The following is a 21,211-nucleotide window of genomic DNA, read 5'->3' on the forward strand; positions in this document are numbered from 1 at the left end:
TTCCCATAGCAACAGGTGACCAAATAAACCGACCAATAGGAAACGAGGGATTAACAGAAGCTTGCCATCCAACGTCGGGAAGGAGAGAGGGCCTAAGCAAACGTCCAAGGGAAATAAAGAAAGGCGGGATTTAGCGAGGCGTAACGAATCCAAACGGGCCTGAGAGGGGTGTCAACCAATGAACGTGGCGGCGTGGTGTGGACGGACCAATGGGGACGCGGGGAAGCGAGGGCGGTCCAGCCAATGGCGTCGCGCGCAGCGAACAAAAGGCGCTCCGCCCCTCCCCCAGAACAATTTCATATGACGCAGCGGTTGGAGCCGGTGGGAGAGGAAGGCGGTCTTCGCCGCCGCCATTTTGTGAGGGAGTTTCGTGAGAAGACGGCGGTAGCAGCGACGGAGAGAGGCGGCGAGACGGAGCCCAGGATGAGCCTGGGGAAGAAGGCCGGCGGGGTCTGAGCGCTCGGGGTGGGAGGAGGAGGAGGAGGAAGGGGTTTTTCCCGGCCTGGCCTGTGCCTTCTTTCTCTCCTCGGCCTGTCAGCCTTGGGGGAGGAGGAGGATGTCTTCGAGCAGCAGCAGCAGCTCCTCCTCGTCGGCGTCGGAAGGGCCCAGCTCGGGCGGAGGCGGCGAGGACGCCTGCCGCGACTACCAGTCGTCGCTCGAGGACCTGACCTTCAACAGCAAGCCGCACATCAACATGCTGACCATCCTGGCCGAGGAGAACGTGCCCTTCGCCAAGGACATCGTCTCACTCATCGAGGCGCAAACCGCCAAGGTTTTTATACACTCTACGCCGAATATACGCTCTCTCTCTCTCTTTCTCTCTCTAACACCCCCCCTTCCTTCCTTCCCCCTCTTCCCTCAGTCTCCCAATCCACAGGGAAAGAAAGAAAGGGGAGCTTTCTGTGTATCTGTAGATAATAGGGCAGGCCAAGAGCCAACTTGGGCCTTCCCTTAATGTGTTTTGGCCCCCACAACTCCCACCATTCCTAACAACCCATAGGAATGGTGGGAGTTGGAGTCCAAAACACCTGGGAGGGGGAAGTTGGCCCAGGCCTAACATATTATCTACAGGATGGGCCAGAAGCCACGTTTCACGGAAAGAAAAAGGGATGATCTACAGGGATAGGCCAGAAGCCACAAGAGGAGTTTCACAATAGAGTCAATGTTCAGGGAAAGAAAGGCACCTGGAAGAGTGGGTCCAAGTTGGCCCAGGCCTACAGCAGTGGTTCTCAACCTGTGGGTCTCCAGATGTTTTTGGCCTTCAACTCCCAGTTGGAGTCCATAACACCTGGAACACCCAGTTTGAGTCCATAACACGTGGAAGGAAGGGTCCAAGTTGGCCGAGGCCTGACACTTTATCTACAGCAGTGGTTTTCATCCTTTTGGCCTTCAACTCTGAGAAATCCTAACATTTGTTAGGAATTGTGGGAGTTGGAGTCCAAAACACCTGGAGGGAGGGCCCAAGTTGGCCCAGGCCTAACATATTGTCGTTCTCAACATGGGGTCCTCTGATATTTTTGGCCTTCAACTCCCAGAAATCCTAACAGCTGATAAACTGGCTGGGATTTCTGGGAGCTGTAGGCCAAAAACATCTGGGGACCCCAGGTTGAGATCCCACTTGAATGAGCCAGAAGCCACATTTCAGGGAAAGGAAAAGGGATGATCTACAGGGGTAGGCCAGAGGCCAGAAGCCACAAGAGGAGTTTCACAATAGAGTCAATGTTCAGGGCAAGAAAGACACCTGGAAGGGAGGGTCCAAGTTGGCCCAGGCCTGACACCTTATCTACAGCATTTGTTAGGAATTGTGGGAGTTGGAGTCCAAAACACCTGGAGGGAGGGACCAGGTTGGCCCAGGCCTAACATATTATCTGCAGGGTGGGCCAAAAGTCACATTTCAGAGAAAGAAAAAGGGATGATCTACAGGGGTAGGCCAGAAGCCACAAGAGAAGTTTCACAATAGAGTCAATGTTCAGGGAAAGAAAGGCACCTGGAAGGGAGGGTCCAAGTTGCCCCAGGTCTACAGCAGTGGTTCTCAACCTGTGGGTCTCCAGATGTTTTTGGCCTTCAACTCCCAGTTGGAATCGATAACACCTGGAAGGAAGGGTCCAAGTTGGCCCAGGCCTGACACATTATCTACAGCAGTGGTTCTCAACCTGTTTTTGGTCTTCAACTCCCAGAAATCCTAACATTTGTTACGAATTGCCTCTAGAACATGGCCATATAGCCCGAAAAAACCCTACAGGGGTAGGCCAGAAGCTGCAGGAGAAGTTTCAAAATGGAGCCAACTTTCAGGGGGGAAAGAGGCTATATACACACACACACACACATAAATATATGGAGCCAAATTTCAGGGAGAGAAGAGGCAAGGTGATTGTATTGTTTGTGGGTAGTATTTAAAGGCCACAGCCATGTTAGTCTGGAGTATCAGCAATTGCAAGGGATCATAGAAGGGTATGAATTTAAAGCCCTTTAAGTGCCAGGGTTGTAGGTATCATGCAAGTTGTACAGAAGTGTGTAGGATTCAAAATGAGTGGAGCACCAGTTAGCTTGGCCTATCAGACATTCAGATCATGTAGAACAATGATCCCCAATATAAAAAATAGAAGCATCAGTTCACAAAGAGATCTTGTAGTGCTTTTGAGACTGAGAGCAAAACATGAGTGGCATAAAATAGTCTTGTCTGTTTCTGTAGTCTACAAAAGCTTATACCACCAAGTTCATAACTCTTATTCTCAAAAGTTCCACAAGTGTCCATTGCATACTGTTTTGTATGCATGCACGAAAGAGATCAAGGTCTTTTGGAGGAGGAGTTCACATTTATGGATTGGGACAACAACAGGCCGGTCAGGGAATAAGGGGGGAAATGTTGGAGAAAGTAAGTTGAAGAAGGAAGTGTGGAGGTCCAATATTTGTGGAAGCTGATAGAGTCCTATAAAGAAGAATGAGGGAAAGTAGGCCTGAGCAGTTGAGGGTGAGATATATGTTGGATGGAATGAGACAGGCCCAAAATACATGGAAGGTGATTCTTTGAGAAAGAGGAAATGTGTAGTTCAAAAACTTATTTGCTCATTCATACTTGCTGAATGTACAATTTTTTTGGCCATTGTAAGAAGTATGGACACCAAAATCCCTGGCTGACCCGTAAACATATGCCAGTATAGCAGGCTCTCCAGTATCAGGGCAGATTAAAAAGATTTATGGGTGGTTTCATCTATTGGATGTGAATGTAGAAGCATAGTTTGTGGCAATGGCTGCAGTGAGGGAAAAGGTAGAAAAAGGGGCCAATGATGTGTAGGGATGAGTGCCAGGGACACATTATGGCAATTTATAGGTAGGAGGGCAGTCCCTATAGTATCTTAAGGCCTGCCTTGGGATATCAACAAGAAATGGGTTGAGAAGGTGGCCTAGAAAATACTTAGTTATAGGTAGAAGTGGATTGAAAGATAATAGAATGCACTTTAACCTTGGAGGGGGGAGGGAAATAAAGGGTGGGGGAAGATGATTAGAGATGGAGGGATGTTTGTAATGCAGAATAAGGGGGTGGGAAACCATTCAAAGGCTAGATAAAAAAAGAGCTCAGACAGTATTTGTCTGTGGACAGGGCAGAGTTAGGACGCAGTGGAGGCTGGGGGTGGGGAGAATGGGTTTCATAGCAGTATAGTTATAGGATAAAGGGGAATGTGGAAGAATGTAACATATGTGAAGGGCAGGGCACTCCTCACTAGTAACTGGGAAGATACCCTGACAGTCTCTTCAAGCTTGTGTAAAAGAGGGAGAGACAACATGGCGGTCTGGCAGTGACTGTGCAGCAACAGCCATGCTGTGCCATGCTGTCAGGTATAGCTTGCTTTGGTCTTAGTTCTGTGGCTCTTCAAAATATCCAGTAATTAATATTTTAAATAAACATGTTTTCAATTTATATCAAAATAAAAAGATCGACAAGGTTTTATAGACAAGGATTACTTAATTCTTTCTGCCACCGTGGTCATTTAAATAGATGAGACCTAAAAAGATTGTTTTGTGTGAGTGAAGGAGGGAATTTGCCCCTATGTTGTTTTCTGGGGAAGGATGAGGCACGGGCGGATTGTTACATTCCTAGAACGCTTGAGTAATAAGAATTATGGTAGATGAGAAGGGAGTGTGCGTGCGTGCCTGTGTGTGCCTGATTCTCTTCATAGAGCAGCCCATTCATTAGAGCAGGGAAAGAAATGTTCCGCCCTGTCTGTAGGAATTGCTGCAGCCTTACAATCCCAACATGGCGCCAGAGAATACACACGATGCAAAAAGAGACTGCAAATCCAGTCCAGGCATTTTGTCAGAAAATCCAGGCATTGTGTTAGCGCAACCTAAACGGCATACAGTCAGCTATTGCATCTTTTTATCATTGAAATAGTGAAAGGCTAAAACATTTACTGTAGTGAAACATTCTTGACTCTCTTTCCCTCCCCCCCCCCCCTTCTCTGCTTCCTTCAGGGTGTTGGGCTTTTTTATTTTGCAAATTTAAGCTGGGATTTTAAAATATAATATCTAAACCAGGGATACAGAAAAGCCTACTTGTAGTGTAGATTGAGTTGCTACAATATATTATCCAGACACTTCCCACATTTATTTTTATATGTTTTCGGCCTCTCTGTTAGTGACTGGAAATACATTGCAGTACTGTTGTTTGGGTTGGGGTGGTTACCTAGTTATCCCCTTAAGTGTATTTAAAGACGTTTAAAATCTGTACCTCTAATTAGATGTGCTTAGTTGTCATTAATGACTAGGATGCAACAAGAGATCTGAGTTCTCTGAAAACCACTTTTGAAAGTGTGTCTGGAGACAAGTTTCTATTTAGTGTAAAATGGAGTGGTTTGAATACATTTTTAATAAATGATTTTGAAATGTGTGACTGGTATTCTAAACTGTAAATAAAATGTATGAAATATGTATTTGTCTTTTTATTTACCGGGTGTAGTGCAGAATCTGTTTGTAACGTGTTAAATTATTCTGTGTCCTGGGTTTGCAACGAACAATGTGTGAGGAAGTCTGAAAACTTTGGGAAAACTCAACAGAAAAACACAGGCCCTCACGTTTTCAACACTCATTCCTGTGACGTTTGGAGGAGTACTGCAGACATTCTGTTGAGCTCTGAAAATGGTTTTCCTGCAAATAAGCTTAAAATTAATTCACCTTCAGCTTACTAGGGGTTTGTGTTGCCTACTGCGCTTCCACAACATCGTGATAATCTAAACTTGGGTTTGACTTGACATTTAGGGGAACCCCTCATATGTTTCCTTTCAAACTATTGAAATAGTTTGGTAACTTAAATACTGTGGTCCTACATTCTCATTCATAGATGTGGTGTTCTTCTCATTTCAACTTGGGGCTTGCTACTTTATTCCTGAAAGGAGATCCTGTGATAGTCTACTTCTCTATATCATACCTCCACACAGTTCCATTAGTGTATTAGGGGTTTAAAATCTATGAAATAGCAGCTTTGCTGCCACAGATGGGTAAAATTGTATGCTTTGGGAGTAAGATCTTGGAAGAACACCTATATCTTGGTCTGCCCATTCTCCATCATAAAAAGGAATAGAACCATTGCACAAAATTGTCTAAAGCACCTTTAATTCTTCCCAAGTTCTTTTGTTATGAGTAAAATTGAATCCTTACAATTCCAGTCTGTTTAGGGTGTGCCTAATTAAATTATTTTAAAATACCACATTTTGGAAATTAATATCCTTCTCTACCTTCCATATATGTCACGCCTGTTTTTTGTTTCATATGAAGAACTATTTCCCTTTGCAATACTTTTTTGTACATGAAATTTGATAAAAGCCCAATCTGGTTGAAAACTGATATAATTGTCAGAAGCATATTTCAGATAGTGATAGGCTAATTAAATGGTTTGAAGGCCTTGTGCTCAAAAAAATTCCAGACCACATAGAGGGTGAAGCTAAATCAAAGATGGTTCAGGTTTATCGACACTGAACAAGAAGCAAAGGATTTGCCTTCTACCAATTACTTCACAACTTGAGGCAGCTCACTATGTCTGGGTATTTGAATTTTGATTACCAGCCCATTAGTTGCCATGTAACTTCATGTAAATCCTAGGGTTCTAGAATCATTTGGATAGTAAATGGGAATTGCATTGCTTCTGTGCCAAAGGAGGGTAATTAGTAACCAACATGTGCTAGAGCCATTTAATTGCCCATCCGAAGAAGTCCTTATACATTCTGATGCTTTGTGGAAGCTTCCTATCCTTTCCTGGTATGGATGAGTTACTAATGCCCATTTTGAACAGAACCAAGAAGGCTTCCATTTCCCTTGGAAGCTAAGTTTCAAGAACACCGTATGCACTGCATGAACTGGAGCACATCTTATGTGTGGAGAAAACTGTCCAGCTTGCTCCTTGGACATTGAGGAGTGTTCATACATGAAAGACTGTCCTCTGTGCCAGTCTTTGGTTTCAATTTATGAGCCTTTCTGTTCACCACCATAACTCCATTTTGGATTTATACCTTTTTTTTATACTTTCAGTTGTATGGTTGTGACAGAATCTAGAGTGGGAGTGACAACTGGCCAGCTTTGGTGACACTTTCATAGCATTTGTTTGGATTGCAGCAAAGTAACTTTATTCCAAATGTGGCTTACTAAGTGGGAGTGATGGTCACCATCTTTCCATCCACTGAGAATTTCCCCTTCATTTATAGGGCTTGCATATCTTTAAGTTGGCTCATGTCCCATCTTACAGAGATTGCAACAGAAGTTGGCATGTGTGCCCTAAATATCTATTCTACTTCCACACTATATAAATAAAGTGGCTATGTTGGATACTCCCAAGAGTAATTTTTTGTCTTGGATTTGTTTGGAGTCTCCCTTCACGATCTAATAGATAACAGAGAACCTGATATTTTTGTTGGTTTTGAGCTATTTAGCTTTCAAATCCTTGGAGCATCCTTTAAAATAATTGTTGCAAAATAGAGGTATGGTAATTTGGGAAATGGCAACTCAAAAAATAAATGAAAATGTTTTATAACTGAATGTCTTAGTTTTCTTCTTATTACTACAGGCTCCTTCTAGTGAGAAACTTCCTGTCATGTACCTTATGGATTCCATTGTCAAGAATGTTGGAAGAGAATACCTTGCTGCATTTACTAAAAACTTAGTTGCAACATTTGTTAATGTGTTTGAAAAGGTATATATATGTGCTTTCATAAATATTTTCAGATTTGCTGTTGCATAAATAAACACTTGGCACAAAGTCTTGGTTTTGTGGGTGTATAAATATATAAAGAGTACAGTGGAACTGTTTATATCTAACTTTTAAAAATTCATTCTCGCTGACTTTCAGATAACAATTTAGTTAAGCAAACATCAAGAGAGTAGACTCAATGTACATCCATATTTTGTTTAATCTTAAATAATTTGTCACTTGGTTCTTTACTTCATTATGCTTAGACTCACTGAAACCAATGGAACTCATTTTAGTTGCATTTAACTTAAGCTCCACTTCGCTGTGTTTGCTCTAGGGTTGACCAGTTCTCAATCCATTTCAGTAATTTGTGAGAACACATTTTGACGAAGCTTGGATTTAAAATCCAAACAATTTTAGCCTCCTGGATCTATAGATACATATTTTGAATTGCTGTGTAAAACTGAAGATGGTTAAATTAAAACATTTGAATAACGACAACTATGGAACGGCATAATTTCGCTAGCATACTTATCTCAAGCTTTCAGATGAGTAGCTAGGTTATTTATTTTTTTCAGGCATAAAAGGGGGGGGGGTACAGGAATGTAACAATACCTTTAAGATTAATCTTTATTTTTGCATGAGCTGTCATGCGTATAAAGACACTTTTTTGGGCGTACTCTACTACGCCTGAACATTCAAAAAATATAAATATTAGTCTTAAAAGCATTTCTACATACCTTTCCTTCTCCCGTCTCACTTTTTATTACACAAATTAGCCCTTGACTTGGCTATGATAAAGAAGTATTAATGCTATATTTTTAGATTGCAAAATATTTCAAGAGAAATGCCATGTATATAATTTAAAAATCTGGATTTTGAAAATGATCAGTCTTGTTTCTATAGTTGCATATGGGAACATGGCAGAATATAAGTGTTTGGAATAAATTAAATAGAGTATTTGAGACTAACCTGGATGGGAAGGTTATCGATATTGTGTTAAAATATATATTGTATGTTTGGATAATCTGTACAAGTACCAAGACTGAGCTTGATTTCTTTTGACATCAGCGGAACTTCAGTACACGTATATGAACATGGTGTAGCCCGAGAAATTAGTTTCTGTGATTTCTGTGTGTAAAAAGAAGCATGACGCATGTGTTTTATTAATGTAACAAGCCATAGAATTATTCTGTTGTTCTTAGGTGGATGAAAATACTAGGAAAAGTTTATTTAAATTGCGTTCCACGTGGGATGAAATTTTCCCTTTGAAGAAACTATATGCACTTGATGTCCGGGTGAATTCAGTAGACCCTGCTTGGCCAATTAAGCCACTACCCCCTAATGTGAATACTTCTAGCATCCATGTGAACCCTAAGTTTTTAAACAAATCGGTAAGTTTTTACAGCTACTGTGTGCTGATTTAGAGTGGAGTTACCTCATTTTATGTCAGACACTGAGACTTGATGCTCTTTAAAGTACAATTTAAAGTCCTTGGCAGTTATATAATTGTATATGAGGTTTAAAAAAAATCTTCGCTGTACTGTTAATTTGCTGAGGTAAAATACAATGATTTTTCTGTTTATCCATTGCATTAAATGTCAAATGACACTCATTGCAGTTTTTTAGATATGAAAACATTAAAAAAGTAATCACAAGATTGTAGCTTTGGATTAATAGTTGCTTCTACTTTAAGAATCGTGTTCTTTGCTATTTTCTTGGTAGCCCGAGGAACCTCCTGTACCTAGCTCTACAGTCACTTCTTCTCCAGTATCCAGTTCTGCTGTTTCCTCTACTCCAATTGTTCCAGAAGTACAAAAGAATTTGACTCAAGAACAATTAATAAGACAGCAGCTTCTGGCAAAACAAAAGCAGTTGTTAGAACTTCAACAGAAAAAATTAGAACTGGAACTAGAGCAGACTAAAGCACAACTGGTGAGTAGGATAGAAATAGTTGCTCTAGCCTGTCTGGAAGGGTTGTTTGCCTTTCTGACAGAATTTAATACAGTGTGTGTATTAGTCTCAGAAAAAAAACATTTTAGTAGGCTTGTTAGTAGATTAGCAAAGTCTCTCTAACCCTGTAAATTTCTCTCACTAGATTAATCAATGTGGGACCAACTGCACTTTTTGACACACATTGCACTCCTATCCTCAACATGTTAATGAGGAAGGATAGGTGTTCTTCTGCAATGCTTTGACTGGTTCTAAATTGCACTCAGGTTATTAGTAGTGGAACTGGCTTTTGAGGCTCTTTTGTTACATCTGGATTTTAAATTACATTTGATTTAATGATGAGTTCCGTGCTCATAGGTAGGATTTACCATTACTCAGGGCTTGAATTGAAACCACTGAACTGGAAGATTTCTTGCTGTGGCATTGAAAGTAGCTAATAAATTAAAGGTAGGCATGTGTGGTCACACAGTACGCAGATCTTCAGGAAAACTATCAAAACATCATACAGCTGATGTAACATTAAGCCATCTTAATAACCACAGATTAAATTTCTCAAAGCATTCTCTTCTTGAATCTTAATCATTTATATAATGTCAATCATTATTCAATTTAGATTTTTATTTTTGTGTGTGTCAGGAGTGATTTAAGAAACTGCAAGTCGCTTCTGGTGTGAGAGAATTGGCTATCTGCAAGGATGTTGCCCAGGGAATGCCCAGATGTTTGATGTTTTTACCATAATGGAAACGGTCTTTAAATCTGGAATTTCAGTTTTGGTCATTATTATAAATCAGACTGAATCGTCCAGCCTGTTCGAATGTTTTCAGTATACCATTTTTGGATGCAGACATTTTATTTATGCCTTTCATACATAGTTTGTCAAATAAGTAGATCTTTAGAAACACGGATACTAACAACTAGATAGTGTAAATGCTTTTGACGTTTTGATAAACATGGAAAAAAATGCAAAGAAATTCCAAATTGGAGGCTGATTTTAAAAAATGCCGTCTTACATACATTTTATAGTAACAACTCATTTTTGGTTACACATGCTTATGTTTGGAACTACAAAACAAATGAAATAAATATTACGTTGATTTTGAAATTTTGCAGTTGTTTGCATATGAAATATTAACCTTTTCTCCCTCTCCATATTTTAGGCTGTTTCTCTTAGTGGGTCCAGCCTGGGCCCAGCTTCCTTGAGACAACATGCTCCACAGCCGTCTCATATGCCAGTTAAAGCTCCACTTCCAGCTTGTCTTCCACCAGAGAAAAACCGCCTATCTCCACTCCATGATGTCAAAGCACCCAACAGAGATCCTCGTCTTAATAGAACAAGTCAACATGCTTCCCATTCTAAAGATCAAAGCCATAGGAAAGATTTTGTGACAAATCCAGTCAGCCAGACAGATCCAAAGACTTCCAAAACTTTACAGACTGAAAAACAAACTACATCGAAGCAAGAAAAGCAAAAACAGAGTGAGAAATTGCAGAAGAAAGAGTTTGTCCAATTGGATGCAAAATCAAAACCAAAGTCACCATCTCCCTTGCAAAGCAAGCTGCCTCATAGTAAAGATACCAGAAACCAAGAATGTGAGAGTAGCAGAGTATCTGAAATAAGCAAGAGAGATCCCAGATTAAAGAAACATCTCATGGAGAAGCCAGATGGTAAAGATGATGATACAAAAGAAAAGAGAAGAAGCGTTGAAAGAAAAGACAAAGAAGAACATAGATCAATTGGTAGTAGAAATAAAATAGTTAATGGGATTGTGCAAAAACAGGATCTCAGTACTGAAGAGTTGGAGAAACAAGGTGGAAAGCCAGGAAGGTCAAGTAATAGGAAAAGGTCCCGTTCTCCTAGATCCCGATCACCGTCTTCCCATTCTCCTAAACGAAGAGATAGAAGGTCTCCCAAAAGAAGGCTCAGGAGTCTCTCTCCTTCCATAACAAAGATGGGGAAGCCTCGGCAATCTGGACCAAAGTCTCATGCGGAAGACTTTGGGCCAGACATACGGGATGAAAGGACCTCCAATAAAAGGAGCCTTAAACTGGAACTGAGAGACTCAAGGAGGCCAAAGAGAATTCACGATGACCGGCCACAAGAAGGAACAAACCAGCATTCTTCAAAGGCAACATCTGAACCCAAAGAAAACGTGGAGAACTGGCAAAGTTCTAAGTCAAGCAAAAGATGGAAATCTGGTTGGGAAGAAAATAAAAAGTAAGTTGGTATATGACGTATAGTCATTCAGATAGATTTGGTAGAGATGTAGGATTATTGTCACAACAGAACAGAAGCATATTCTTAAAAATACAAAAAGAGTTTTAAAGTGATACTATAGGAAGACTAAAATTAACATTGTCTCTGTTGATTTCAGCCCCCAAATTAATGAAGAACATCAAAGTGGTAGTAAACCCCCACATCAGAGGCACAGGGAAACTTGGCCAACTAGTAAAGGAGTCACATCACCTCGCACACCAAAGCAGCAACATCGACTAAGTGTTGATGCCAATTTGCAGATTCCCAAAGAACTGACGTTGGCAAACAAGAGAGAGCTTTTGAAGAAGGTAATCACTTTGTCTTGAACCATAGGCCTGTATCCTACACTGTTCAATGTCTGTTCACACCATAATGGAGCCCAGAGTAAATGTGTAGGGAATATTTCCTTCCTGTAGTGCAACTTTGCATTTGGCAATTGTCTGGAATCAATTTTCTGGTGGCTTGTATGGTTGCAGAGAGAGAGGAGAACATAAATAATTTCCATAATGTGATGTAGTCTCACTGGATGTTATCCATAGTTCTCTCCCTGAACAGTTTTCCAAATTAACTCTTAAAATGTTGTTTTATCCCAGGCAAATGAACGTCTATCTTCTGGTGAAATAACACAAGATGACTTCCTGGTTCTGTGTCATAAGATTCATCAACTCTTCCAATATCAAGAAGGAAAGCACAGATGCAATGTGTGGGATAGCCCATCAGGGGAAAAGGGCGTTTCCAAAAAGAAGCCCTTGTTGTCTGAATCGGAATTAATATATCATGAACATAAAGCTAAACTGAAAAGGACACAAGTTCAACATGCTTTTCCAAGACTCAATATGGTAGATGCAGAAGACATTTTAGACTATCACTTAAAGGATACATTTCTTTCTGCAATTGACTGTGAACAAACAAAAAACAAAAGTGGTGGCCAGCTTGTAGAAAGATCAAGACGGCATTCTCCTGTTGGAAGTAGCAGGCCCTACTCGGAAAATTCACAGCATGAAGGCCGGAGAAGGCATGATGAGCCAAACTCTTTAAAAGGTAAAAGTTGTTTTGAGGTGAACATTGTTCTCTCAGTGAGCTCCAAATGTGTAGAAATTAAAGTTTTCAAACCAATCATTTTGAGGATTTACATTTAAGTAGTAGTATCAATTTATTTTCTGTAGCACAATAGGGTATGAAGTAAGCTTTAACCTTTCCCCCCTCTTTTTAGGTATTCGTGAGGAGCAAAGGCCTACATACAGTAGTGAACCTTACAAGAGAGTGAGATACGAAGATACAGAGAAACCGTTTACCGAGAGTACGGGATCACGATTTGGTCACGATTTGGTTACTGATGGAAAGCAAAGATTTAGTTCATTGTTGGAAGAGAGAGTTCACTTTGAAGACTCTCCTAGGCATCCTGGCACAAGGGCAGGTGGAGATGGACAACCAACTCATTTTGATGGGCTGGTGAATACAAATTCTAGAATGGAAGGACCACAAGCACAGACGAATGTAAGGTTTGAAACAACTCTAAACCAGCCAGGATCAAAGTTTGATGGACCTCCAGTGCAGTCTGGAGGGAAAGGTTCTCTAATGTTTGATGGGCCACCAGCGCCAATGGGAGGCAGTCCCTTGAACTTTGAAGGGCCTACAGGACAGATTGGGGCAGGAATGGGAATACAGTTTGAGGAACCCATAGGACAGTCAGGGGGATCACTTAGGTTTGATGGTCCTTCAGGCATAAGATTTGAGGGACAGCCCCCTGGAGGGATGAGGTTTGAGAGTCATAACCAGCCAGGGATGAGGTTTGAAGGCCCTCCTGGTCAATCATCTGGAATCAGGTTTGAGAGACCACATGACCAGCCTTCAGCTAGCATGAGGTTTGATGGCCAGCCATCGGGTGGAATGAGATTTGAAGGGCCACATGGCCAGCTGAGGTTTGAAGGACCTCATGAACATCCTCTGGGACCTCATGGACCTCCAGGTGGAGGGATGAGATTTGAAGGACCGCACGGTCAGCCAATAGGGCCTCATGGACAACCAGGGCCTGGATTACGGTTTGAAGGACCACATATGCAGCCAGTAGGTCCTCTTGGCCAACCAGGAGGCAATTTGCGGTTTGATGCACCACATGGGCAACCAGTAAGTGGTCTGAGATTTGAGGGGCCACATGGACAGCCAGTTGGGCCATTTGGGCAGTCAGGGGTTGGACCTAGATTTGAGGGTCCTCTTGGTCAGGCTGTGGGGCCACACGGACAGCCTGGGATGGGTCCAAGATTTGAAGGGCCTTCTATCCAATCCGGTGGAATGAGATTTGAAGGACCTATTAGTCAAACAGGCCCAAGATTTGATGGCTCTCAGTCAAGATTTGATGATCAACCATCGCAGCCATCACTTTTGCAAAGACTGGATGGATTGCATGGTCCAAGGTTTGAAATGGGCCCTGCTCAGCAAACGCCTTTTCGGTTTGATGGTCCACCAGGTCACCAGGTACAACCACGATTTGATACATCAATACCTCAGCGCTTTGAAGATCCTGCAGTACGGTTTGATATTGCTCTCGGTCATCAGGGTCAAAGAATTGAAAATATGGCTAGCCATCCAGCCTCAAGACCAGAAGCTTTGCCTTATGGACAAACTGGCCCTTTCAATGAACCATCAGGCCAGCCTCCCTTCAATGGGCCATCACAAGGAATGCCATTTCAGAGACCTGAGCAAATATTTGATAATGCTCAGGGACCAAATTTCAACGGGCCTCCTATTCCTGGAGCACAGGCCTTTCCTAATTCTCTTAACAGGGCACCTGGGCCATTTTATGACGACGGCAACCTTCAAGGACCTCAATATGGAAACTTCAATAATATGTCAGTGGGAAATGTTCAGCCACCCCAACAGGTAAGGAGGTTTGCAAAATTTGTATTTTGAATGAAGACTGGTGAGATGCATGTTCTTTCCCTCACTAGCAGTAACCTGTGTAAATTGAAAAATATGAAATGTATAAACATTTGTGGTAGTATGGGCATGGTTGAATCTAGAGGTTTGACACCATGAAGGTTAGGCTTTCTTTGTAGTCTACACTTGTTGCATTAAATCAATAATATGAAGGAAAGGTGATTGAGGCCTATAGACTTAGCTGGAAGAGGCCCAATTGTCATCCAGGCCAACCACTTTCCATACAGAAACACTGAAAGCAATGTATTGTCGAAGGCTTTCATAGCTGAAATCACTGGGTTGTTGTAGGTTTTTTTCAGGCTATATGGCTATGTAGCCCGAAAAAACCTACAGCAACACTATGAAAGCACTCCACAAAAGATGGCCATGCAGCTTCTGTTTGAAAACCTAGAGAAGGAGATTTCTACACATTCTGAGGCAGTGTATTCCACTGTGAAACTGTTATTACTATCAGGATGACTTTCCTAATATTTAGGTGGAGTTTGTTTTCCCAGTTTTGACTATAAAAGGGAATAAAGTTCCAGCATTGAAAATCTGAGGTAGTCTTGTTTGTTCGCCAAATAGATTTTTGTAGCAGGTATTGCGATTAGCATATTACTTATTTCTTTCCATTATTTACTTTGTTTCCATCTGAAATCAAGATAGAATTTTAAAAAGTCACTTTACTCAGTGGAGTAACAGCACCACTTTTAGTCATCATGGGAAAGAAAAATGATTGTCAAATAATAGTTTGGAGCACTTTGCAAAATCAAAACCAATACGTATTAATATTTAGCTAATACCAGTGTTGGTATTCTTCTGAGGCAATTAGTACATTTTGCCCCAGCAAATGTCTTAAGTTTTAATATGTTCGGGTTAATGCTATATAGCATTTTTCTGTAGGTGCATGATATTAGTTCTGGAAACTGTTTTCTGCTGTTTTTGAGACCTAATGCAAAATTGAAATAGATTTAAAACTTAAAAGTAATGGAACAGTCAAATTGAAAAAAGCACTTATCTTTGCCAGGTTCCTATTATGTCTATTGCTGCTTCTCAGCCTGTACCTTACGGACAACCTCAACCACTCTTACCAGTTCACGCACAGAATCCTGGAAGCTTTGTCCAAAATCAACCAGGTAAATATTTAAATCTCTGTCTCCTTTTAGCAAAATGCTAGTTTATCAAAGGCCTTCATACTGTCCATATTTTTAGTCTCTGTTATGAAGTTGTGATCAGCATGGCTAAGCACTACTCATTTTTTTGTTTTTGATATAGAACTTGTAGGTGAGGGCCAAACTGGTTTGTGTAACATGTTTACATATGGTTCAAATACCAAGGGGACATGAGAATTCGGAGCTCAACTTCCCAATCTTTACCATAGTCCAGAAAACAATGGCACAAACACTTGAGAGTTTTGCTTCAAACACTCCATCATCCCACACAATGAAACTTGGATACATTTGTGCCAAGACATGAGAACCAACTGCTGTAGGAGAAAAAACTCTGGAGGAAGAAAATATGAAATAAATTGTTTGAGAGACATATTGATAGTTTAGGACTTTTTGGACAAGATATGTATAAGTTGTGCGTTGTGGCAGAGCCACCTAGGACCGTGAGGGAGGGTCCTTTCAGGAGTGAGTGGTGAAACTGAAGGCTGTAGAATCTTACTTGCTTCAAGGCCAAAATAATTCAGGAGGCTGATAAAGGCATAGAGGAAAGCTTAATGAAAAATGGCCGAGGTGGAAAATAGGGGAACTAGGTGCTTATTGCACTTCATCAGCCCACTTAAGTCACTTCCAGACTCTGGTTTTCCAGGTGTTTTGGACTCAACACTCAGAAGTGTCTTCTGCTTTGGCCAGTGATCAGGGTTTCAAAATACCTGGAAGACCAAAGTTTGGGAAATACTGCTTAGAATAATCTGGGTATACAAGTACAAATTACATCTGAATGACTACAAATTCATACAAATAGTATAGTTAAAACTATATTCAGTCTCCAAGTTATGAACAAAATAGGTTCCGTAGATTTGTTCTTAAGTTGCATTTGTTTGTAAGTCACAACAGGTACATTTTTAGTGTAATTACAGACAGACAGACATACATATTAGTTTTGAATAACATAGGAAAGAGTTAACACCCCTGTGGTGTTTGTTTTGCTGTCTGTGTCTTTGTTTAGAAGATTTCACCTCCCTTTCTGTCCTTGTAATAATTGGATTTTGAAAAATTTGGCTTGTTGTGGAACAAAGATTTGGTGATACAGCTTCAGTGGAAACACCTCTTCCCCATTATAACTCTTTCAGGAGTGAATTTCCTTTCCCAGGGATAGATTTTTCTCACTTCCCGTTGTCTCACCCCCATTCTTATCTATGAGTTGTTTGTAAGTCTGATATTTGTAACTTGTGGACTGCCTGTATAGTGCTTGTACTAATCTAGTTATTCAGATGTGGATTTATTTCTAAGACTAATTTAGAAATATCGTGTTTCTTCAATTGTTAGATAGTACCATTGATTATAAGGTGCACACTAATTTCAGTATCACAATCAACAAAAAATACATATGTTACACCTGCAATTCCAAGATGCACCTTATTTTTAGAGTTCTTTATATGGGAAAAAAAATTAGGAAGAAGGAGCCCCCCGGTGGCACAGCAGGTTAAACTTCTCAGCTGCTGAACTTGCTGACTGAAAGATTGGCAGTTTGAATCTGGGGAGTGGGGTGAGCTCCTGCTGTTAGCCACAGCTTCTGTCAACCTAGCAGTTTGAAAACATGCAAAATGTGAATAGCTCAATAGGTACGACTTTGGTGGGAAGGTAACGGCACACCATGCAGTCATGCCGGCCACATCACCGTGGAGGCATCTACAGACAACGCTGGCTGTTCAGCTTAGAAATGGAGATGAGCACCATCCCCAAGAGTCGGACACGACTAGACTTAATATCAAGGGAAAACCTTTACCTTTTATATAGGAACAAAGTGTCTGAGAATTGAAGAAATCTAGCAAACCTTTTTAATTGATAGTCATCAAAACAGTCTTGTGACACTTGTAAGGCCAATCCATTTATCCTAACATAACATGAGCTAGAAGATGAAAATTAACTCTGAAATATGTATGTCTACTCCACAACAAACCTGTGTTTAAGGTGCCATAAGAGATTTCAACTTTGAACGAATACAGTTTCTCCTCAGTATTTGGAGTCAGAAACCCTTGCTGATGTACTAACAATGGACTCTGATCTACCTTCTGCCCACATCTTATTCAAACAGAAGATTGACCCCTTCCCTGGATTTTATTTGTTGTCCTACTATCTTCATATATGTTTCCAAAATATTAGCAGCAATACTAATTGAAATTGGGGTAAAATAATAGGGTGAACTAGATAGATGACGATAATTTAAAACCTTTCTGTCTTGGAAGATAATTTTGAATGCAGTCACATGGTCTTGTGCACACCTACTGGGATTTTTATTTACTTAGACCTGTATGTCACAGTACAGATTATTCTAGAGATTATCCTTGATATTTCAAAGGCAGTGCAGCAAAGACCGACTGTTAAAGAACTATATGTCCTAAGCCTAATTGGATTCACAGAACTAATTCTGCCTTTCTTTGGAGGCTGGTCTTCTTGTAACATTTGACAGATAATTTACAAAGCCAACTAAATTAGTCTCTTTTAACCCAAAGGAGGTAGTCTTGTGAGGCCTTAAAGGCTATTTGGATTTATTAAGGCACACATTTAGTTGATTTGACTTATAGATGCTGAAATACAGAGAAATAATTTAGATGGGATGGGCATGAAAGTGAATGATAACCAAAATGTGTTGAGGAGACAATAAACCACGAGGAAAGGGAATGTAATATGAGCTTGATTTCTTTACTATAAAATGTTTAAGCTTCAGCAAGTAGTATCTGCAATGAGGAAAGTAATACTGGATTTTCTAGGGAAGAGACATTAACACTTTACACTGCTCCATTTTTAGGAAATGTTCCACTATCTTATCCTGATAATCATCTTGGACAACTTGATGTAAACGATTTGTACTCAAAGCTACTATCCACAGGAATTCTCAAAGTTTTACAGCCGGATACAGCTTCACCACGTAAGAATAACACTGCCCAACATACATTTTGGTGCTTCAACTGTTATACCTGTTTCTGGCTATATTTGACCTGCTGATTCCAAAAATGGCACTGTTTTCCCCCAGTCAACCATATACCACTCTTTATCTGCTAGCCCATAGAAAATCATGATAAGCATATCTAAGAAACTAGAGCTAACGTGGTCTATCCAGTGCGGTTTTCTGAATCAGCACCCCAAATAAACTCAGAAAGAGGCCTAAAAACAAAGAGAGCAAGAATTTTTTTGTTGTGCTGTATAATGTTACAAAATGATTACATTATATTATTTAAATGTCAAACTTTGGCATGATTCTGGGCACCGCAGTTGAATGGAGATGTTGACAAGCTGGAATGTGTCCCAAGGAGGGTGACTAAATTGATCAAGGGTCTGGAGAACAAGCCCTATGAGGTGCGGCTTAAAGAGCCGGGCATGTTTAGCCTGCAGAAGAGAAGGCTGGGAGGAGACATGATGAGGGCCATGTATAAAGATGTGAGGAAAAGTCATAGGGAAGAGGGAGCAAGCTTGTTTTCTGCTGCCCTGGAGACTAGGACGCGGAACAATGGCTTCAAACTACAACATAGGAGATTCCACCTGAACATTAGGAAGAACTTTTTAACTATGAGAGCTGTTCAGCAATGGAACTCTCTGTCTTGGAGTGTGGTGGAGGCTCCCTCTTTGGAACCTTTTAAACAGAGAATGGATGGTCATCAGTTGGGGGTGCTTTGAATGCTTCTTGGCAGAATGGGGTTGGACTGGATGGCCCCCAAAGTGTCTTCCAACTTTATGATATGAAACAGTGGAGCCTATGTATTTTAATTTTAGCGTACTGAACCTCTTGAAGGAATTACAGGCAGCCATCGCTATCCGCAGATTCCATATCCACAGATTCAACTATTAATGACTATTGATTTTACCATTTTATATAAGGGATACCATTGTACTGTGCCATTGTATGTGTAATGAGACTTGAGCGCAAAAGGTCTGCTGTAATGTGGTTAAAAACATAATTACCATTCAAATTTAGTGGTAGACAACATTCCACTGGGTAGAATTTGATGGATTGCAAAATAAATCCACCTATAGCCAAGTATCTTGTTTTTAGAGGGTATGTATAGTGGTAATAGATTGTTATTTTTTGCTCTTTCAAGCCAAGTGATCAAATTGAAGGAATCAGAAAAAGTTATTATTCATTGAAATTATTTACATATGTCAATTACTAAACTAAGAACGTGATGTTGTGTTGTAAATAAATATACTTGCTTTGCATTCTGAGTGGCACAGTTTTTAGACCTGCCCTTTTGACCTCTGCTTGTCTATCTTGTTTCATCTTGCTTAGAAGTCAGTGAAATTTCTACTCAGCCAGTTCCAGAGGAGGAGGAAGAAGAACAAGACCAAAATGAGGATCAAGATGTCCCTGACCTGACTAATTTTGTGATAGAGGACCTAAAACAGTATGTATATCTATCAAATTAGGGTGTCTTGGGGGTATTTGTATCCATAATATGTATGGAGTTTATGTTTTAAAAAGTGTAATTTTTACACAATTATTAACAATAATAATTATTGGTGGCACAGTGGGTTAAACCGCTGAGCTGCTGAACTTGCTGACCGAAAGGTTGGCGGTTTGAATCCGGGGAGTGGGGTGAGTTCCCACTGTTAGGCCCAGCTTCTGCCAACCTAGCAGTTCAAAAGTATGCAAGTGTGAGTAGGTCGATAGGTACCGCTTCTGTGTGTAGGTAATGTCATTGTGGTCACATGACCTTGGAGCTGTCTACGGACAAGGTATCAGAGTCAACAGTGGGCCTTTTGAAAACACTGTGAACACTTACAACTGGCCAACTGCCACATGACTTGTTGGGATTGCTGACCTGCTGCCATTTGCCACAATTTGTGTATATATGTATGCAGCTCTCCTCTTTTTTCTTGGATCGCTCTCTAGTCCTCAGCAACCTAAGAATGAACTAATTCCCACTGTCGTGGGGAAAAAAAGACTTTCAATCATGGAGCAAGACAGCCAAGTCTTTGTATCCATGGATTCAACCACCCGTGGCTTTAAAATACATTTTAAGATTTCCAAAAGCAGATTTTGAGTTTGCTAATCTCGAGATGTCATGGAAGGTCACCTACCATTGGGTTTATTCCTGCATGTCGATCGGCCTATCAGGAGCTCGCCTTCTTTCTCAGTTACAAGCCTTAAGCCCCTTCCCTTCTACAGGTTTTTAATATTCTACCTTACTAACCAGAGGTGTTTTCTGTCAGACATATAGAGATTGGGGAATTCAGTAAATTAATTGAAATATAGTTTCTTAACTGAGATCAGATTGAAAGTAGAATATGGACATGGGGAGAAAAACAGCAGAGGCTAAAGTAAAAGTAAAGAGGAATCTGTTCTCCAATGCGAGAAAGTAAAGCAAAAAAAAAAAATCACTCAATTGAATGCCAGTCATCGTGTTTCTGGGGAGGGAAAAAGAAAAAAAAGTTTCCCAGAGTACTCCTGTCCACCAGTGAGAGTGAAGCAGATGATTTAAAAGCACAAAATCAATAAGGGATAGCACTTTACTATGCAATTGTATATAATGGGGCTTAAGTGAAAGGGGGATGATAGGAGGAACTTGCTGTATTCCCATTCCCTACAAATAACTCAAAAATAGTTTTAGAACCCATATTTTTTACAGCAAGTTCCTTTGGTTCATGAGCGATGAGTATTTGAACTAATTTTTAACAATATTGAAATTTGAATACAACTTTAGACTGTCCAGATGTGTGACATTGTTCTTTCAGTATTGCCTACCT

General features: G+C 40.6%; 1 protein-coding gene across 1 annotated transcript in view; it reads left to right on the forward strand.

Moving 5' to 3' along the window:
• The first annotated feature begins 297 nt into the window (after nucleotides 1-297).
• Nucleotides 298-21,211, forward strand: part of PCF11 (PCF11 cleavage and polyadenylation factor subunit) — a 29,755-nt gene continuing 8,841 nt past the window's right edge. The window contains exons 1-11 of the mRNA XM_060771196.2: nucleotides 298-772; nucleotides 7,055-7,180; nucleotides 8,383-8,571; nucleotides 8,903-9,112; nucleotides 10,288-11,345; nucleotides 11,503-11,692; nucleotides 11,978-12,425; nucleotides 12,598-14,264; nucleotides 15,328-15,436; nucleotides 18,279-18,398; nucleotides 19,755-19,869. Coding sequence (XP_060627179.2) covers nucleotides 557-772; nucleotides 7,055-7,180; nucleotides 8,383-8,571; nucleotides 8,903-9,112; nucleotides 10,288-11,345; nucleotides 11,503-11,692; nucleotides 11,978-12,425; nucleotides 12,598-14,264; nucleotides 15,328-15,436; nucleotides 18,279-18,398; nucleotides 19,755-19,869 — 4,448 coding nt within the window. The 5' untranslated portion in view covers nucleotides 298-556. The remainder of the gene's footprint in view (nucleotides 773-7,054; nucleotides 7,181-8,382; nucleotides 8,572-8,902; nucleotides 9,113-10,287; nucleotides 11,346-11,502; nucleotides 11,693-11,977; nucleotides 12,426-12,597; nucleotides 14,265-15,327; nucleotides 15,437-18,278; nucleotides 18,399-19,754; nucleotides 19,870-21,211) is intronic.

This window comes from Anolis sagrei, chromosome 3 (assembly GCF_037176765.1).
Source record: "Anolis sagrei isolate rAnoSag1 chromosome 3, rAnoSag1.mat, whole genome shotgun sequence".
NCBI classification, from domain to species: domain Eukaryota; kingdom Metazoa; phylum Chordata; class Lepidosauria; order Squamata; family Dactyloidae; genus Anolis; species Anolis sagrei.